The sequence below is a fragment of the Lepidochelys olivacea genome (assembly GCF_965140295.1).
Source record: "Lepidochelys olivacea isolate rLepOli2 genome assembly, chromosome: 7".
NCBI classification, from domain to species: Eukaryota; Metazoa; Chordata; order Testudines; family Cheloniidae; genus Lepidochelys; species Lepidochelys olivacea.
Window position 1 is genome coordinate 29,852,569 of NC_140417.1, and position 20,127 is coordinate 29,872,695.

Here is a 20,127-nt window from a genome sequence, read left to right on the forward strand (position 1 = left end):
TGCCACACGGCGGGTGGGGAGCCCCTAGTCTCTATGCAGGGAGTACGGCCCTCCCCCGTCACTACACACTGGGTGGAGAGGGGAGCCAGCCAATGGAGGTGTAACAGCAGGGGTTGTCTCCTCTACTCTGGCCCACGGGGCTTGTGGAGGTGTCCGTGGGTGTCCGTGGGGGGCCAGGGTCACCCCAGCAAGGAGCTGCGTCTGGACAGGTCCACAGTGCTGGCGCTCAGGCCCCGGCTCTCGGTGAGGCTGCTGCTGGTTGGCTGCAGGAACAGAGAAGTGGGTGGGGGGGGGGGGTTAGTCAGGGCTCACTCCCTTAGAGAAGGGGGAAGCTGGGCAGGGGAAGGTGTCAAGGCCTGAGGCAGGAGATGGGGACTCCTGTGACCCTGCCTCTCCCCCTCCACATACATACAGGGGAACATTCAGAGAGTTCCCCACCCCCCACCCGAGCACCTGTGGGACCCCCTGGCCCTGAGGGCTGTAAGCTAGACATGGTCCTGGGGTGAGGGGCTTGGGGGAAGTCAGTGCTGACAAGGGCTCAGTGGAGAGAGAAGTGCTTGGGCCGAGCAGGGAGTTCCCACTACGGGCAGATGCCCACACCTCCAGGGGTGTGTTTGCGTGTGGCCCCTTCCCCTCCCTGTGCAGGGGGGCCGGGCATAGGCCGAGTTCGGCATCCCCATGGCACCTGGGGGGCCCAGCTCAAGGGCATGACAAGGTTCCCTCCCCCCAGTTGTGACCAGCACCTGCCCCCAGGGGACAGGGCTGCAACAATGTTTGGGGGCAGCAGGCGGGGGCACGAGGAGGGTGGCAAACTAGAGGGGAGGGGCCCAAGCTGCTCGTCCCCCCTTCTGCCCCTGCCCACTTCTCACCAGGCTCGACTCTTCCACGCTGTTGTTGAGGAAGTTCAGGGAACTGGCCCGTTTCATCCTGAAGAGGAAGAGAACAGAGTCCCAGTAAAGTCAGGAAGAGAACCCAGGAGTCTGGGCTCTAGTTCCCCCACCTATCCTCCCAGAGATAGAACCCAGGAGTCCTGCCCTCACCCCCCAAGGCACACATGGGCAGAGGCTGGCGAGGGGTAGAGTCCAATAGGGAGGGCTGGGAGGAAAGGGGACGCCCAAGACACACACAGACAGCTGGGCGGCGGCATAGTGGGGTTGAACTCACCCCAGGTTCCTGGGCTCCTGGGGGCTGCTCCCCTGCAGCTTCTTCACCAGCATCTCGCTGCTCCGGCGCAGGGCGTCCCGCAGCTTCCCAAAGGAGCCGCTCCGGCGCAGGACTCCAGAGCCATCCTGGGGGGCAGGACGAGTCACACGGGGACACCCCGACAGATACTCCCCTGCCAGTACACCCCATCTGGGGCAGGGCTCTGGAGCTGGCCCTGGGGTGGGAGATGAGTTCTGTGGGGGGTATCCCCATGTGATTCCCCCCTTATCCCAAACACCCCTGATTTCCCCCCCATGGCTCTGCTTGGGGTGAGAGGAGGTGGGGCAATTGAGCCCCTGGGGCTGACCTGGGGGTGGGGGAGATGCCCGGTGGGGGCTGGGCCCCGTGGGGCTGACTGGGGAGAGGAGGGGATGGGGAAGATGCCTGGTGGAGATACCATGCTAAGTGGTCCCTGGCATTGTGGCCCTTCCTGTTGATCCCTGCCGCTGCAGCCGTGTTTCTCACCCCAGCCCATTCCGTGCCCATCCCGTCCGCGGGCTCGGGCCCGTTCTCAGCCTTGGCAGCACTGTTGCTCAGGCTCTCCCGGCTGGGCCGGCGCTCCGACCGGCCCCCATCCTTCAGCAGCTCCACCACCCTGGTCTGGCTGATGGCGTGCATGCCCTGTGGGGAGACCAGCAGCACCCGATTGTTCTCAGGGAAATGAAAGACACTCTTCTTTTTTTAAAAATGAACCCCCTTAAAATGACATTTGACATCCTGGCAACCTGTGTTAAGGGTGGGAGGGGACTGGGAGCTAGGACTCCTGGGTTCCATCCATAGCTCTGAGATGGGAGTTTCCTGCTTCCTGATTTCAATAATAATTAAAATCATTCCACTGTGAGGGAGACAGAGATCAGAACACTGCAACACAGAGAGAATCCAGGGGTCCTGGCTCCCAGCTCCCTGCTCTAACCCACTACACGTCCCCTTCCTTCCCAAGTGGGGTGGGGAAGGGAATTAGAGGAAACCAGTTCAGTCCCCTCTTCCCCCGGACCTGGTGATACCTGCTTGCGGGTTTTCATGGCACACTCCTCCAGTGTCTCGGCGGCCTCCAGCTTGCCCTGGCGCCGGTACAGAGCCCCTAGGCTCTTCAAGGTCGTGTTCACTGTGGGGCTGTGGGCAGGAGAGGGGACCCAAAGGGAGCAGTAAGTAACAGTGTGCTGAGCAGACTGTGTGCACAGAGGAAACGGCTCAATCAACATAAAACAGGGACAGAGCTGGGGATAGCAGCCAGGACTCCTGGCTCTCACCTCACCTGTTCCAACCCACTAGACTCCCACTGACCCCCAGAGCAGGGATAGAAGCCAGGAGTCCTGGCTCCCAGTCCCCCTTCCTCTAATTCCCAGACAGTTGCTGTGAGGGGGCAGAGCCTGACTGCTGGGCAGGGTGTAGGAGAGCACTGCCACCCTCCAATGGGGCTTTGGATGTTGCCCCCCCGGAAGCTGAACTCACCTGTCCACCTTGCAGGCCTTGTACCAGCTGCCATACTCCCTGTAGGGGACACTGTCCTTGCTCCTGTCCTGTGGGGGGCACAGACACACAGGATAGTCCCAGTCACTGTGCAGGGGGAGCAACCAGGGCAGGGTCCCCCCAGTCCCCACGACAGCCCTGCACTCCCATGCCCAGGTACCTTGCTCTCCTCGCGTTCCTCTGCATGCATCCAGATTGGCTTGTTCTCTCCTGCAGGGACAGACGGAGGAGGGGGGGGGGCAGGTTATAGTAGCGCTCCATCAATTCCTGCCCAGCACTGGGACACAGCTACCTCTGGAGTGGGACTGCAAGAGGAGACCCCCCAACTGAGCCCCATCCCACTCCCTGCAGCACAGCGCCCCCTAGTGCCATACTGGGGCATTGGGACCAACCCTGACTGCGAGGGGAGCGTGCCCCCCCCGCCCCCCCAACTCACCATTGACTGAGCCAAACTCCTTCTCGTGCGCCCGAGTCAGGATCTCCTTGTACAGCGCCTCGGCCTCTTTGTACTTGCCCTGTTTCAGGTAGCAGGATGCCTGTAGGGCAGAGCCAGGGTCAGCATGGGCGTCTACTCAGGGACCCTGAGGGCAGGAAGGGCTGGGCACGGAGGGCTGTCTCTGTCCAAGCTGCTGGGCACAGACACACCTGGTGGTTCCTCTGGGCTACCCAGCTCTGGCCTGCACTGCCCAGTCTGGACACAAGGGGGCGAGGCTGGGCCAGGCAGTCTCCGAGGTGGGGGCAGCATTCTCTGCCTTCCCACGGGGCCTTTGCCCTCATCCCTTGAGAAGCCCAGAGCCCACATTCAGCCCTGGGGAAGGGCAGATGCTGCCCTTCCCCATCTGCAGGGGGAAACATAGGCACCCGAAAGGATGGGACATGATCCCACCTAGTCAAAGGAGGGGCTAGAACCCAGGAGTCCGGGCTCCCCTACCCCGCCCAGCGTGCGTGTGCGGTGGCTGCCTGCCTGCCTGCCCTCGGCACCAGCTCTCACCAGGTTGTTCTTGGTCTTGGCAACGTTGGGGTCGTCGGGGCCCAGGCGGCTCTCGTAGATCTCCAGCGCCCGCCCATAGTAGTACTGCACTTCCTCCGCCTTGCCCTGGTTCTGGCACAGCAGCGCCAGGTTGTTCAGCTGCTTTGCCACGTCGGGGTGGAACCGGCCCAGCACCTGGGGGCGGGGGGACGATGATGAAGAGGGAAGTTTTGGCAATAGATTTGACAAAGCCTATGTGTGCCTCAGTTTCCCCTGCCCGTTCCCTGGCTACCCGGGGTGAGGGGAAGGGATGAAGCTGGCTCTCAGGGCAGGCTAAGAGACACAGGGGTGGGTGTTCATCACCTAGCTGTCCGAGTGGAGTGAATGGGTCATTAAAAGGGCCATGAAAGATCAACCAGGGGAAAACCCAACAAGACAATGGCAAACCCAATCGCCAGGACACTGACCCCCAGCAACCAAGGGAGGGGTCTCCTGCCTCTCAGCAGAGAAGCAGGAGCAGAGACCCCAGCTGGAGACCGGAGGGCTGGGAGGAGACAGGCTGGCTGCTGGACGGGGCTTGGGCGCTCTCCCCTGAGGACTGACTGTCGGAGAGCGACAGAGCCTGGCAATGGGGTCGCTGCCGCCTGGCTGGGCTCTGGGCTGACCATCAGGCGTTACTTTCCTTTCCCTGTGCTAACCTGGGGGCTTCCCACACTGCATCCCGGAGACCATGAACCCATGATGTCAGTGCATTAACCCCTGTAGAGTGGGCAAGTCTCCACCAGGAGCAGGGGAGCTGAGGGCCAGTCTCAGCAGGCAGGCAGGGAGGCCGCATGGCATGCCCTGGAGGAAGAGTGAGGCCCCTGGGCTCTGGCATGCTAAAGGGTTTCTCCAAGAGACTGTTCAAGAGCTGTGGGTGCAGCCCAGATCCTGTAGATCCGGGATAGGGGATCAAAAAGCAACCTGAGGACTCACCCAGCTCTGCCCCCAACTCACACGGGATCCCCTGCCCTGCCCCTGCCCAGATCACGCTGCACCGCCCTGCCATCCCCCCAACTGCACCTGCTCCTGGGTTCCCCAGCCTGCTGCCCTGCCCGTACCACCCTCCGGCCCCATGACACCACCCTATCACTGACCCCCAGCCTGTCCCTCCAAGCCCCCTCACTGACCCCACCCTCAGCTGTATCCCCTCTCGCAGACCCACCCAATGGCCACACCCACTTGCCAGCCCCCACCAGCCTCCATCCATCCCACCTTACTGATCTGCAGCCCATCCTTCACAGCCGTCCCCCAGCACCACCCCCACCTTCTCGCGAATCTCCAGCGCTCTCTTGCACAGCGGCTCGGCCTCCTTGTACTTGCCCCTCTTGCCGTACAGCACAGCCAGGTTGTTCAGGGTGGCAGCCACCTGCGGGGACAGAGGAGTGTCATCATCCACCCTGCACAGCAGCCCCTGGCCACAGCTCCCCCCAGAGGGTCCCTGTGCGGCTTAGGGAAAGTTCAAGCTCTGTGGCACTTTCAGCCCCCCAGCCCCTGGGATGAGTCTGGGGTAACAGCGCAGTGCAGACCTGAGCCACCCACCTACAACACCCAGCCCTCCTGCTCTAGCCACCAAACTTCACTCCCTCAGCCAGGGACAGAACCCAGGAATCCTGGCTCCCAGCCCCCTCTGCTCGAATCACTACACCCCACTCCCGCCATCCCAGCCAGGGAGAGAACCCAGGGGTCCTGGCTCCCAGCCTCCACTCTAACCACTACACCCCATTCCCCTCCCAGGGCTGGCGACAGAACCCCGGAGGAGTCCCAGCTCCCTCTGTTTAAGCCATTAGGCCTGACTCCCCTCTGTCAGCTGGGGATAGAACCCAGACGCCGTGACTCCCAGCCACCAGCCATGGCACACTCACAGCGGGGTGGTCCTTGCCCAGGGTCTTTTCCCGGATGGCCAGCGCGTCGTTGAGAAGATGAGCAGCCTCCTTGTACTTGTTCTGGTCCCTGTGGTGGGGGGATGGTCCCTGGTCAGACCCATGTGCTACGGGCATCCAGGCCTGGCCCTGAGGCTAGGGGCCCTGAGCATAGCCCTGGGGTGGGGGAGGCTCTCACTGTCCAAACCTAGCAGAGACCCCCATTTCCAAGGCCCACCCATTTATGGCCAAAGGGGATGGGTACTGCCAGGAACCGAGACCACCCAAACTCCAGTCAGACTGGGCGGGGCGGACTTTCTCACTGGCGCCAGATCAGAGCTGGTGCCTCTAGAGGGGAAAGACCTCCTGTCCCATTCCTTGCCCCTGTAAGCCAGCCAGTCCCTGCCCCCTGGTGCCAGATCAGAGCTGGCGCCCCCTAGAAGGGAATGGCCCCATATTCCATTCCCCAGACTCAGCCAGGCCCTGCCCTCTGGCACCAGATCAAAGCCAGTGCAACCCAGAAGGGAAAGGCCCCATGTCCCAATCCCTGCCCCCTGGCACCAGGTCAGAACTGGTGCCCCGTAGAGGTGAAAGGCCCTGTGTCCCATTCCCCACCTGTACACCAACGCCAGGATGTTGAGCATGGTGGCCACATCGGGGTGATCGTGGCCCGAGGTCTTCTCCAGGTCCTCCAGTGCCTGCTTGCAGAGCGGCACGGCCACCTCGTAGCGCCCCTGCGAGGCGTACTGGATCACCAGGTTGTGCAGCGTGCGTAACCGCGCTGGGATCTCATAGCCCCCATGCTGGGCCGCAGCCTCCCCACTGCCGGGCGTCGGCCCTGCAGGAGAGAGAGGCCGTGAGGGCCCGTGGGCAGAGAGCCAGCCCCTGCCCTGCAGTGCTCACCTTGGCAGCCGGGCAGCTCACCTTGGCCCTGGTCATCATCGCTGGGGAACAGGTCATCTAGCGAGTCCTTGGCTGCCTCTCCATTCTTCTCCTCCTGGGCAGGAAGAAGGCTATCAGGGCTGGAGCTTTCCCAGGCCAGCCTGGGGAGCATGTGGGAGCCTAGCCCCACGCTGCTACTCTAATCACTAGACCTTGCTGCCCTCACAGAACCGCTGAGAGAACCCAGGAATCCTGGTTTCCTGCCCACCCTGCTCTAACCCACTAGACTCCACTCCTGCCCCAGAGCTGGGAGAGAACCCAGGAGTCCTGGCTCTGGGGGACGCACCGAGGGGGAGATGTCGTCATCAAACTTCTTAATCTGGTTCATGAACTCCAGGTGCTTCTTCTCCTCCTCCAGTTGTGCCACGGCCTGCTCGCTACGCTGCAGCTTCTGCTGGGTGCCCGCCAGCTCGTCCCGCAGCCACTGGTTCTCCTGCACCAGGCGCCGCACCTGGGCCCGCAGCTTCTGCTTCTCAGACTCCACCGCGCTCAGGTGGCTCGACAGAGCGATGATCACCTGGGGGGATGTGAGATGGGGACAAGCCCCCGAGGCAACCACAGCCTGCCCCCCACAACCACAGCCCTCCCCTTATCCCCCGGCATCCACTGCCCACTGTGACTACAGCCCTCCCCCTTCCCCCTGGCACCCCCTGACCCCCATAACTACAGCCCTCCCCCGACATCCACTGCCTCCCACGACTACAGCCCTCCCGCTTCCCCTCCACACCCCCTGACAGGCACCCACTGCCCCCACACCTGCCACTGCCTACCTGCATTCCCCAGCCTCCACCCCCCCTCACCCTCCCCACTCCCCTTGCCCCACCACCAGCCTCCCTCTCCCCCACAGGAACCCCTTGTTCTCCTCCACCCCACAGGCTCCACTGCCCCCCCCATCACAACTCCCCAAGAGCCCTGACACTACCCACAGGCCACATCTGATCCGGGGGGACAGGATGGGATGGGACGACTGTCTCTTTTCAGAGAGAAACTGGACTTGCCTCCACGGTCATTCTGCCAGTGACATATCTGGCACTAGAACCCAGGAGTCCTGGTTCAAAGCCCCAGCCCTAACCCACTAGGTCCCAGAACTGGGTACAGAACCCAGGAATCCTGGCTCTCAGCACCCCCACCCCCAACAACTATAACCAATTCACATCCCTGAGCTGGGGCAGGAAGCCAGGGCCCCTGGAGGCCTCACCTGGGCCTCCCCCAGCCCCAGCTCAATGGCCTCCAAGGACTTGCGCACCAGGCTGGACTTCTCCTGCACAGCACTGGCCTCGTGCTGCTTGTCCAGGCAGTTCCTGGTGTCCAGCAGGGTGGCCAGGATGGAGTGGTGCTCGCTGCGCAGCGTCTCCAGGCCTTGGATCACTGCCTTGGTGCCCAGCACGATCTCGTCCTGGCTCAGCTTCTCCTCTCGCGGGTACACCATGGTCGCCATGGCCGGGCTCCTGCGGGGAGTGGGCTATGAGACAGGGACCTGGCCCAACTACACTCCCCACAACACGCATTCAGGGGCTTGGCACAACCACCCCTCAGAACGGAACCCAGGAGTCCTGGCTCCCAACCCTTCTGCTCTAACCACTAAACCCCACTCTCTCCGCCCCACCCCCTGACATGGAAACAGAACCCAGGAGTCCTGGCTCCCAGCCCCCTCCCACGCCCCCCCGCTCTAACCAGTAGACATCAGCCCCGCACCCTGCTCCCCAGACCTGGCAATAGAACCCAGGAATCCTGGCTCCCAACCCTCCCGCTCTAACCAGTAAGTAGACCCCGCCCCGACCAGGAAACAGAACCCAGGAATCCTGGCTCCCAGCCTCCCTGCTCTAACTACTAGACCTCACTCCCCTCCTAAAGCTAGACTAGAACCCTAGTCCTGACTCCCACCCTGACCCCCTGTACTCCCAAATGTAACCAATAGATGCCACTCCTTGATGCCCCCCATGTCCCTTTAACTTCCTTAGATGCCCCTTGTGTCCCTTTAATTTCTAGCCTCACTCAGCTGGGGAGGGGAGTGTGATCATGGTACATGGGTTCCCTCATCTTTCTGGAATGACCCCTGGTTCCGCGGCTGCAGTTCCAGCCTCCCCCAGCAGGGGGCCGGCGGCCCAGACGATAGCGACGCAATGCGGTGCAGGCCGCACGCGCTGCTCAGCCAGCAGCTCCCTGCACAGCTCTGGGGTAAAATGGGACCCCAGTCACCCCCCTCGGGGAGGGAGAGACAGAGATCGTTCTCTGCCCCCACCTTCCCCCCAGCTGCCCCCACCATCTCCCCTCCCGACTCCCCACTGCACCTGGAAACTGTCCCAGCACTTTAGGTGCTAGAACTAGGGGGGGGGTGCTACTGCACCCCCAGGCTTGAAGTTTTTTCTATCATACAGAGGGTTTAGTTTGGTTCAATGTCTCTCAGCACCCTCACTGTCCAAATTGTTACGGTACCCCTCCCCAGCGCACCCCGCATCTCCCCCGAACCCCCCACTGCTCCCCGAAACTGCCCCACTGCTCCCCTCATCTCCCCCGAACCCCCCACTGCTCCCCTCATCTGCCCCGACCCCACTGCACCTTGAAACTGCCCCACTGCTCCCCTCATCCCCCCCGAACCCCCCACTGCTCCCCTCATCTGCCCCGACCCCACTGCACCTTGAAACTGCCCCACTGCTCCCCTCATCCCCCCCGAACCCCCCACTGCTCCCCTCATCTGCCCCGACCCCACTGCACCTTGAAACTGCCCCACTGCTCCCCCCATCCCCCCCGAACCCCCACTGCTCCCCTCATCTCCCCCGACCCCACTGCACCTTGAAACTTCCCCCACTGCTCCCCTCATCTCCGCCGACCCCCACTACACCCTGAAACTGCCCCAGCACATCCCGCATCTCTCTGCCCACCACACCTTGCATAGTCCCCATCACCACGCCCAGCGCACTCTGGAGCTTCCCGGCGGGACAAGCTCCCCCCTACACACACCCCGGTGTCATTCTGAGACTCCCCCCGGACCCACCCCGGAGGACCTCGCAGCCCCCCCAGGACATGCTCCCCTGGCCCTGAGATTGCCCCTCCCACCCTCCTTATACCTCAGCGCCCCGTGCAATTCCCCCGGGCCCCTCTGCACCTCCACCCGCCGCGCCCTGGGCGCCCCCCTCGCTCCCCCGGCCCCAGCCCCAGCCCCGGCCCCGCCCGCGTCCTTCACCTGCCCCCGGCTGCCCAACCCGACGCGCTTGGTCCGCAATGCGCCCTCCGTGCCGCTGCCCCGCCTCCCCTGCAGCCGGAGCGAGGGGAGCGGCGGCCTCGGCACTGGCCGGGCAGACACAACCCCCCCCCCCGCCCCGCGCATCGCCCGGAGCCCCTCCAGATGTGGGGGAACTCACCCCAGTACCCCCAAACCACCTGAGACCATTCCAGATGTGCAGTAATCCCAACACCCCTCCCAAACCACTAAGGGCCGTTCCAGATGTGCAGTAACCCTCCCCCACTGCACTCTCGTATCTCTGGGTCCCTTCCAGATGAGGAGAAGCCACCCCACAGGGCTCGGGGCCAGGCCAGAGATGGTGTAATCCCCCCAGCCCCTCTGCCCTGCCAGACACTTCTCCCCTCAACACATACCCCAGAGCCGGGGCCACTCCAGATCTGAGAGCAACACCCTCCGTACCACATCGGGTCATTCCAGATCTGGAAGAAATCCCCCAATACCGCCCTCCCCGCACTGGCGAAGTCATTCCAGATGTGGAGTCCCCTTTCCCCAACCCTAAATGTCATAGTCCCCTCCCCGCACCACCCAGGCCCATCCCAGAGGCGATGACCCCCAGCCCCTCTCCACCACGCTAGACGAACAAATTCCGCAATACCCCCGCCCGGGACCATTCCAGATGTGTCCCCCTCCCAGCCCTTCCAGGTCCCCCGTGGACTCTCACACAACCAGAGCCCCCCCAATGCCCAGCCCTTCCAGGTCCCCCGTGGACTCACACACACCCAGAGCCCCCCCATTGTCCAGCCCGTGGACTCACAGGAACACACACACCCGGTCCCCGCTGGACCCAGAGCCCCCCCAGCCCGACAAACAAGGGCTGACCCCAGCGCCCTGCTAGACATACCCCCCCACACACACCCGAGTCCTGCCCCGTGTAGCCCCGCCCCTACCTGCTGCAGGCTCCGCCCCCTTCTCTCTCTCTCTCTCTCTCTCTCCCCTCCGGTCTCAGCTCCGACCTGCAGCCGCCGCCAGCCCCATCCCGCCCCGCCCCATCGCTACCCAGCAGCCTCCGCGGCCGTACCACATGATCCCCCACACTGCCTGCTGTAAAGGGGAAGCGGCTGGCGGCGATTTAGTGTCTGGTGAGCAGAAAGCCAGCACCTTAAAGGGGAGGAGCAGAGCGCTAAAGGGAGGGGGTGGTAAAGGGGAGGTGTCCGGAGGGGGGCGGTGCACAGTTAAGAAAGATGGAGCTGGGTAGAAAGGGGCTGGGGGCCCGGACGCCTAGGTTCGTCCCCAGCGCTGGGCAGGGAGTGGGGTCTAGTGGTTAGAGCGGGGGGGGGGGGTTTCAGGGAGCCAGGCCGGGCCAGGACTCCTGGGTTCTACCTACGGGACCGGGCTAGCGCCACCCAGGCGCACGATGGCCGGGGGGGGCAGTGCCCCCCTTGCTGCAGCAGTTGGCCAGAGCAGTGGAGGGGGCAGGGGGCTGCAGGGAGAGGAAGGAGGGGCTCATGATTCAGGCAGGTGGAGTCTGCCCCTGCCTCTGCCATCGAGTTCCTGTGGGCTGCTGGGCCAGTCACTTCATCCAGACTTTAGTGATCACTAATGGTGTGGTGTTCGTTCTCTGGCCGTGTGGCTTGAGCCCCTGGGGTCTGATCTGCAGAAGTGCCGAGCACTCACCGCTGCACCAGAAGTCCACGGGAGCTGAGCTTTGCACACACAAATGCCAAGTAATGCTGAACCAGGCGCTAGCTGTCTCCAGTGGGCACTCCAAATTAGTGGCAATTTTTGCCTTTCATCTGTCTGGGCCTCAGCTTGCCCTGTGGTACACAGGGATAATACCCCCCTCTCACCTCAGCAGGGTCTTGGGAAGACAAATTAATGTGCACGGATCTCGGGTTCCCTTCTGGGCTCTGAAGAGGTGGGTACTTCAGTAGGCACAGACTTCTGCCTCATCCCCTCCAAACTGCCCCAGGCCTGTCTCTTTCCCAGCCTTGGGTCATCATCCCCCTACCATTCTTCTCAGCGAGCCAGACCCAGGCTCTAGTTATCAGACTTCCTTTCCTAGTCCCCGTCACAACCCACAGCCCCTGGTTGCATTTTCATTTGCCCCAGCATGGTGGCATCAAAAGCAGGAGTCATAACCCTGTGGCGCCAGGCTAGGCCAGTCCAAGTCCCAGTCTTCATCCTCCCAGCCTCAGCCTCCTCCCGACCACCCCAGCTCATTGGGCCAGTGTACTACTTCCTGCTCTCTACCCCACCCCCGCTCCAACTCTTGGCCCCCTCTGCATTTGAATCAGGCAGCTTCCTCCTCTGTGGTGTCTGGGCAGACAGGTGCGGGAGCAGGGAGGTCATGGAGAGCACACGAAAGACAGGGCCCCTGCTCTCAATTCCAGCACCCAGCCTGCAGCAGCCCAGAGCAGCAATTATGGGGAAAGCCCTGCACCCCCAGGCTGGAGCCTGCTCAGGGTGGACTGAATCTGCCCAGAATGTAGCTGGAAAGCTTCTAGCAAGTTTACTGTGCAAACTGCAATTCTTCAAAGGTTTATAACCTGGCCAAATTTGGGCAGACTTCGAAGGGATGGCAGAAAGCACAGCCCTGGCACACAGGCCAGCCCCTGGCCACATTTCACCATGCAGAGTTCCTCTCCAGTTCCATCCTAGCCCTACTGCAACCCCATAGCACCCCATGTACTCCAATGAAACCACTCTCACCTGGTCTCTAACGACCCCCTCTCAGCCAAAGCTCAGAACCAGTACTCCATCCTCATCACCCTTCAACTGGCAGCCGCCTTTGACACCATTGGCCATGCGCCTCTTCTTGAAATCTTGTCCTCTCCTGGTTCCCCTCCTAACTCTCTAATCATTCCTTTAGTTTGTCCTTCAGAAGATCCCCCCCACCCCACCTCTCCTGCTTTCTGTGGGCAATAGGGCTCTGCCCTTGGTCCTCTTCTCTCCTCCCTCTTCCCCTTAGTTCTGGGTAATCTCATCCGCAAACACAAATCTCAGCTACCATCTGTATGCTGCTGACTCACAAATCTGCCTCTCTGCTCCAGACCTGTCTCCTCCTGTCCACACTGAAATCCCAGCCGTCTCTGCCATCACCTTGTGGCTGTCTAGCTCAACATGGCTAAAACAGAGTTTGCTACCCCCTCCATGCTACCTCCTTGGTCAGTCACTGAGGACCCCATCACCATCTAGTCTAGGGGAGGGCAAACTATGGCCCGCGAGCCACATCCAGCCTGTAAGACCATTTAACCCAGCCCTCAGCTCCCGCTGGGGAGCGGGGTCAGGAGTTTGCCCCACTCCAGCCGGAGAGCAGGTTCAGAGGTTTGCCCCTCTCCGTGCAGCTCCCAAGAAGCAGCCGCCATGACCCCGCTCCAGTTCCCACGTAGTACACAGAGGCATGGCAAGATGGCTCTGCGCACTGCCCTGTCCGCAGGCACTGCCCCGCAGCTCCCATTGGCCATGGTTCCCAGCCAATGGGAGCTGCAGGGGTGGCATCTGTGGACGGGGCAGCGCACAGAGCCGCCTGGGCGCGCCTCAGAGCCAGAGGGGGGACATGCTTCTGGGAGCTGCTTGCTGTAAGCGCCGCCCAGAGCCTGCACCCGAGCCTCCCTGTGCCCCAACAGCCTGTCCCATCTGATCCACCTCCCACCCTCCGAACCCCTCAGTCCCAGCCCAGAGCCCCCTCCTGCACCCCAAACCCCTCATTCCCAGCCCCACCCCAGAGCCCTCACCCCCCCACCCCGAACTCCTCATGTTTGGCTCCATCCCAGAGCCCACACCCCAGCTGGAGCCCTCACACCCCTCCTCTGTACCCAACCCGCCTGCCCCAGCCCTGATCACCCTACCACCCTCCGAACCCCTCGGTCCCAGCCTGGAGCTCCCTCCTGCATCCCAACCCCCTCATGCCCCCACACACCCTGAAACTCCTTATTTCTGGCCCCATCCCAGAGCCCGCACCCCCAGCCGGAGCCCTCATTCCCCTCCCACACCCCAGCCCAATTTCATGAGTATTCATGGCCTGCCATACCATTTCCATACCCCAGTGTGGCCCAGGCCAAAAAGTTTGCCCATCCCTGATCTAGTCTGACCTCATGTACAGCACAAATTTCACCGTTTTCACCAGAGAATTTCACCGTTAACCCTGTATTCAGCCCAATCACTTGTGTTTGACTAAAGCCTCTTCCAGAAAGGGGTACAGTCTGGATTTGAAGACACCAAGAGATTACGAATCCACCACTCACTCCGTTAATCAGCCTCTGGTTCCTTATTTCTAATGTGTCTGCCTTCAGCTTCCAGCCATTGGTTCTTGTTCTGCTTTTCTCTGCTAGGTTAAAGAACCCTTTAGTTCCCAGTGTCTTCTCCCAGGAAGGTGTTTATATCCCATAACCAAGTCACCTCTCAATCACAGACTGAGCTCTAAATCCTCAGGCGGGTATTTTCTCCAGCCCGCTAGATTTTTTTGCGGCTCTTTTTTGCATCCTCTGCAATTATTCAACATCCTTTTCAAAATGTGGTCCCAAGAACTGGACGCACTGTTACAGGGTGGGTCTCACCAGTGCCATAGACACAGTAAAATCCCCTCCCTGCTCCTACTCATGCCATGGGTCTCACTGGCCTGTTCTGCCACAGCATTGGTTTGTCCACTCTGCTCCCACGATCGCCGCTGTCCAGGATACAGTTGTGTGTGTGTGTACGTGTGCATGGGAGCGAAGATCTAGGCCTCTGGCTGCAGTGGCTAGGGACAGTTACATCCCTGATGTAGCTTCCTGAACTTCAGTGGCATTGCTGGTGCACCCAGCAGGGTGTTTATAGAGCTAGTTGCCAACGGTGAAAGCAGTTTCTTGTCCCCACAGCTGCATTGTTGGCACCCAGGTAGTTTGTCTCTCTGGCAGCCCCCTATTCACAGGCAGGGGGCTAGTGTGATGGTGGAATGAGCCAGGATGCAGGGCCCAAACTGGCAGCCCCTAGGCCCAGCTGGTGCTGCTGCTGCTCTGAGCTGGGACAATGCAGGCTGCAGCCGCTCCATGGGTGTTTTTCCATACAAGGCCTGGCAGGCGGCATGGTCTGGCTGGGGGTGGGTTGCCACTGTATGGTGAGAGCGGCAGGCTCTCTCCCCCAGGGTGTGTGTGTGTGTGTGTGGGGAGGGGGGCATGTCTCTCTCTCTGGCCCAGTGGGAGCATTTCCCCTCAGCAATTCTCCACTGCAGCCAAGTTTGAGCGATCCCCTTGAGCAGTCCCGGGCCACAGAGCTGAGGCCCAGCCCATCCTGCCTCCCTCACAGTAGTACCACAGGCTCTTCGCCAGGCAGCCGCAGCCCTAAGGCAACAGACCCCAGCAGGAGGATGGTTCTTGAATGGTGTAGTGTGTGTGTGTGGGGGGGGGGTTGGCAGGCCAGGGCCATCACACTGACTGGGGCAGGGCACTAGGGGTGAGGCAGCACCCCCTAGCTTGAATTACAGCAGCAACCGAATGTCTGGCTCCCATCATAGAGGCTTCACAGTTTCATAGAATCATAGAATATCCAGGTTGGAAGGGACCTCAGGAGATCATCTAGTCCAACCCCCTGCTCAAAGAAGGACCAATGCCCAATTGTTTTTGTCCCAGATCCCTAAATCGCCCCTTCAAAGATTGAACTCACACCCCTGGGTTGAGCAGGCCAATGCTCAAACCACTGAGCTATCCCTCCCCCTATTTCAATGGCTTCCAGAACACCGCCCCCCCCAGTCTAAAATGGTTCCAGCACCCTAGGGAAGGGGCTTCGTCATTCTGCTGGAGTCGGCGTGACCCTGCAATTCCAGCCTCCTCCTGGCCTCTCCCAGCAGGGGGCAGCAGTGGGAGGGGTGGGAGTCTCTTGTGAGCATGTGTCCATTAGGGTCTAACAGACAATGGCCCACGTCACACAGCATATGTCTACACTGCAATCAAACACCCGCAGCTGGCCTATCTTAGCTGACTTGGGCTCACAGGGCTCCGGCTGCAACAGAACCCAGGAGTCCTGGCTCCCAGCTCTGACCCCCTGTGGACTGGGGAGCCCCCTGCAGGGTTCAGGCTGAACAGACACAAACTGATTAAATAAAGAAATGCCTTCTAAGAAATAACCACAGTTTATTTAATGAAAAAACTCCAAAAAAAGGGGGGGGACAACAGCTCCCCCAATAAAATGTGTCAAATACAACAGGGGTCTCTCCCCAACCCCAGACAATGATCCCAATGTGGACGGTGTGCGCAAACCAAACGGGAGAGGCACTCACTTACACACACCAGGGGGCTATGTACACAGTGCCCTGTGTGCCCAGCCAGCACCATGCGCGGGGATGGGGGACAGATCGAGATTCCCAGCCCACATAGGCCCTGTGGGCTGGACCAGGCGCCTTCCGGCCCCCATGTACTGGACCACAGTCCTGCTGGGTGCTCGTGCAGCTCCGGCCTGAAGCCAGAGCTCACTGGGGCCGCACACAGCTGAGGGAGTGCAGGGAGTTTCTGGAGTGATTTGTGGGGGCACAGATTGAGATGGGGACCCCACCAGCTCTCATGGAGATTGGGGTGGCCAAGAATGTTCTGACGACTCTGGCCATGGAAGTGTGTGTAGGGATCATGTGGGCCTGGGGTGCCTGGTGGTAGGGCAGCTCCCTCCACCCCACAGCAGTCAGCCCAGCCTGTGGGGACACCGGAGCTTTGTTGAGGTCTCCTGGGGGCTCTGGAGTGCCTCAGAGCCCTAGCCTAGTGCGCAGGCCTGGGAGACACCCCCCACCCAGCCCGCTGACTCTCCCGCCGTCCCCAGCCCGATGCAGCTGCCAGGCTCGGAGCACAGAGGGACAGGGAGCCCTGGAGAGAGCCAGCACTGAACAGGCCACGTTGGAATGCAAAAGGCAGAGAACGCCGAGCAAACATGAGACCCCTCTGCGGGGCCAGCTCTGGCTGCAGCTCTTTGTGCTTGGGAGAAACTGCAACGTGGGGGCCAGGCTGCAGCGAGTGAGACCAGAAGATGGACGGGACACACTCGGTCAGCAGGGAGCAGCTGGCCTGCAGGGACTTGCAGTGAGACACCTGTCTGCACTGGCAATTCGGCTTGGGATGTCTGGCCCCCCAAGCACCAGTTCGCAGCTTGCCCAGGCCACCTGAGCAACCCTCAAAGGAATTGCCACATCCAGGTGACTGACCCACCGTGCAGGCAAGCGCTGGTACGGACACTTGCTACCCGGCTCTCTCACTCGCAGTGACTCAGACACAGGGACCGTCCTGCAGCTTCCCTGTGACTGCAGGGGTGGCAATGGGGCAGCTACTGTCTCAGCCAGCAAATAAACAGCTTCCCAGGGAAGCCAGGCAGGCCTATGAGTGCCACCTGTCACAGCCGAGTGACCTTCCTCCCCACCCAGCCAGGCCGGCCTGGAGGGCAATGAGAAATCAATGGAGGCAGCGGGGCACGTGGTGTTTGTGTGTTGGGAGGGAGGAGGGGAAGGGAGACGGGCTCTGCCAAGGTTCAGCTGGCTTTATTGCTAGCAGGTAGGTGGGGGAGATCGTCTGGATTCTCATGCCCTCTCCTGCCCGCTGCATGGAGCGGTCGGGGCTGAGTGCTGGGGGAAATAGGGGGGCTGGGATGCCAGAGGGCTGGACTGTGGCTCCCACCTGCTCTTTAAGACCCCCACACACCCTGAAAGTGGGGGTGTCTATTGGCAGAGGCACTCCAGGCCCATCAGAATGAGGCTCAGGGAGGCCCCTTTCTGATAATTGTGTCTCTTTCAGAGCTGGGGTACGGGGTGTCCTGCTCATGGTCCGTGTGGACCTCGCACATGGCACAGGCAGGATCCACAGGGCCCAGGACTCAGCAGTGACCAATGGGAATTATTGGACACATTCATGGACCCACTGGACCACGCTTGCATGGACTGCGAGTCCCTGCCAGATGTGTGGGGAGAAAAGAGCGGAGCTCACAGTGAGCCTGTGTCGGAAAATCCAACCACTTAGCTGCTGCCTGCTGGGGGGAGGGGGTCAGAAAGACAACAGCTGGGGGTGGGAGAAGCAGCCCAAATATGAGGCTCAGTTTAAGGGGGGTTCGTAATGAAGGTGCTGGCTTGAGATGGAGTGGGAGGGATGAAGTGCAGCCAGGAGTGAAATTGGCATGGGATGGCCAGATGCCGCTTCCTAGCTCCTGCCACACCTGGGTGCTAGAGAACAGGGTCGGGAACTCAGTGCTGTGAGGGGCTCAGGGCAGCTGGGACTGGGACCCAGTTGCCTGCTGCTTCACTCTTAAAAGCCCATCTGTGGACTATACCCCCCCCTCCCCCAGCCACACATAGGGTCTCTGTCTGCCATGCTCAGAGCTGTAATAAACTGGGCCAACCCCAGTGACCTGGTCCCTATTGAACCAACCTACTCTGCCCGTAGCTGGCCTGGGGCTGGCCCCTGTTGGGAGCAGACTACATTTGGGTTGCAGGCTTTGGGGAAAGAGACACCAGCTGAAGCATGGCAGCCGACACAGCCGGGGGCTTTCTAACCAACCGCTGGCAGCATGGGGCAGGGAGGAGCTCAGCCAGCAGCGGAGCATGGGATGGGGGGAAGGGGGCAGTGGGAAAGCCAAGCCTGCAGTGACTCAAGAGCTGGCTGTTTACTGTCCTGTGGTGCCTGGCAAGGCAGCGTGATGTGGCAAAGGTGACTGACGTGGGGCGGGGGGGCACTGATGAACTGGGGCAGGGATAAATTTAAGCAACTCGGTCTTGGCAACCATTTAGGATAGAAACAAACAAGTGCCCAGGGGATGGTTACACACAGCTGGAAGTCCGAGCATGCCCCTGCCCCAGGCCAGGCAAGGCAGACACCCCTCCCCCCACCTCCAAACCCTCATCCCTGGCTTCACCAGCAAGGGGCCCCCCTCATGGGCTCACCTTCCACCAGGACACAAAGCCATCAGAGCAGCAGCATCACATACCAGGGCTCTCCTCCGCTTGTGAACAGCAGGGGCCACGCTGCCTGGAGGGCAGTGGCCCTCGACATCAGTGAGTGCCCACTGCCTACAGGAGGGGGCAGGCTGTGCTGGAAGGGGCCCCCTGTGCCCACATGCTATGCCGGGGCAGACAGCTGTGGGCACCCAGCCTGTGGCCTGGCTGCTTGTGCTTTTGGAGAAGGGCTACAGACGGGGATGAGGGGTGTATGGGCCACAGGCGAGGGCAAAGCCACTGGCCAGCTGTGCCAGGCAAGAACCTTCTCACACACTAAGCACTCCCGGGCCTGTCCTGGGAGTCACAGCTGCTCCAGGCTGGACGGGGGAGTGTGTCTGGGGCCGGCTGGGGTCCCTCCCCACTGGGCACTAGGACCCAATGCGGTGCACACTCCCACCCACACGCGCGCGCGCACGCATAAGGAAGCGGTCGGTGGCAGCTGGAGACAAAGCTGGTGATAGGGGGATGACAGGTTGGCACTGGGGTGCTCCCTCCTCCAGCCCTCCCAGTGCAGAACATACCAACACAGTTACGCAAGGAGGGTGGGATGTAGCCAAAGAGGCTTCCCACTGGTTGAGGGTTCGGCCAGGCTGGTGGGTGCGGCCCGGCAGCAGGGCGGCGCTGTCACGCCGGCTTCGAGCCAAAGAGTCCGACGGGGAAGTGTTTGACGTGCGTGGGCCACTGCGCGGCCAGCTGGAAAAACTTGATGTCGCTCCACTCCACCCCGTCGATGGACACTGCGAAGGAACGAGGGAGGTTAGAGCAGGGCCTAGGTAGCTGGCTCGTGGTGCAGAGTGAGGCCTGGGGCATCTAGCCCCTGCTGAGCTACAGCTCTGAGGGTCCTATGCCCCTAACCTACCTATGCTTCCCCCACAGGATGGCAAGTAACACTGCCCCAACCCTGGAACTGAACAAACAGACTGGATAATTCCCACCTGCCTCCCCAACATTGGTGCTGCAGGGTGGTTGTTAAAAAAGCTGCCCCACCCCAGAAGTGGCTGCATTTCAACGCTGGACAAGAGACCTCTGGATCAACAGCTGCCTCGCCTCAGAGCTGGTTGCATCTCAACATCCCTCTATAAATATCCCTGCGCCCCCACCCAGAGGTGAGAGATGAGGGACCCCTGTATAACCAGCTGCTTTGCCCCAGAGGTAGCTGCACTGCAGAGGCAGGCCTTACCTTTCAGCATGGTTTGCTGCTGCTTGGCAGAGCAGATTAGCCGGCTGATGCCCTCAATCACCTGGCTCTTGGAATCCACTTCCTTTTCTTTGGGTTTCTTACTCAGAAAGATGGTGGGGACTGGAACGAGAGGCAGGGGAGCCGGGATTAGCGTGCGCTCAGCAGAAGCCTTTAGATGGCGGTGCTGAGGGGAGGGCAGCTGGGTGAGAGGTAAGATGTGGCATCCCCAAGGCTGGTGGTCACACATGGACCCAGCCTCGCCCCAAGTCCTGCCGTGGAAGGATGGAGGAACTGGCAGCCACTCTGCCCCATGGGCTGGGAATGGCTGAGGGAGAACGC

At 61.3% G+C, this 20,127-nt stretch overlaps 2 protein-coding genes across 8 annotated transcripts in view; both read right to left on the reverse strand.

The window, feature by feature from the left end:
- Positions 1-47: 47 nt before the first annotated feature.
- On the reverse strand, positions 48-10,711 carry KLC2 (kinesin light chain 2). Of its 3 annotated transcripts, none has more exons than XM_084633691.1 (16): positions 10,618-10,711; positions 7,685-7,934; positions 6,773-7,003; positions 6,469-6,541; positions 6,160-6,382; positions 5,548-5,635; positions 4,950-5,051; positions 3,665-3,838; positions 3,110-3,209; positions 2,834-2,883; positions 2,656-2,723; positions 2,208-2,316; positions 1,669-1,824; positions 1,165-1,289; positions 870-927; positions 48-263 (listed from the first exon to the last, which is right to left on the reverse strand). In XM_084633691.1, the coding sequence occupies exons 2-16, from the start codon at positions 7,922-7,924 to the stop codon at positions 180-182; spliced, it is 1,881 nt and encodes a 626-aa protein (XP_084489817.1). In that variant the 5' UTR covers positions 7,925-7,934; positions 10,618-10,711; the 3' UTR covers positions 48-179. The 3 variants fall into 3 exon arrangements, 2 of the variants coding, with proteins under 2 accessions (XP_084489817.1, XP_084489818.1); XR_014712365.1 differs by having other exon boundaries at positions 182-263; positions 1,601-1,824; XM_084633692.1 differs by lacking the exon at positions 1,669-1,824.
- Positions 10,712-15,753: 5,042 nt separating this feature from the next.
- Positions 15,754-20,127, reverse strand: part of PACS1 (phosphofurin acidic cluster sorting protein 1) — a 112,322-nt gene continuing 107,948 nt past the window's right edge. For all 5 annotated transcript variants that reach the window (XM_084632875.1, XM_084632874.1, XM_084632873.1 and 2 more), the window contains exons 23-24: positions 19,789-19,908; positions 15,754-19,345 (exon numbers count right to left, since the gene is read on the reverse strand). In XM_084632875.1, coding sequence (XP_084489001.1) covers positions 19,233-19,345; positions 19,789-19,908 — 233 coding nt within the window. In that variant the 3' untranslated portion in view covers positions 15,754-19,232. The remainder of the gene's footprint in view (positions 19,346-19,788; positions 19,909-20,127) is intronic.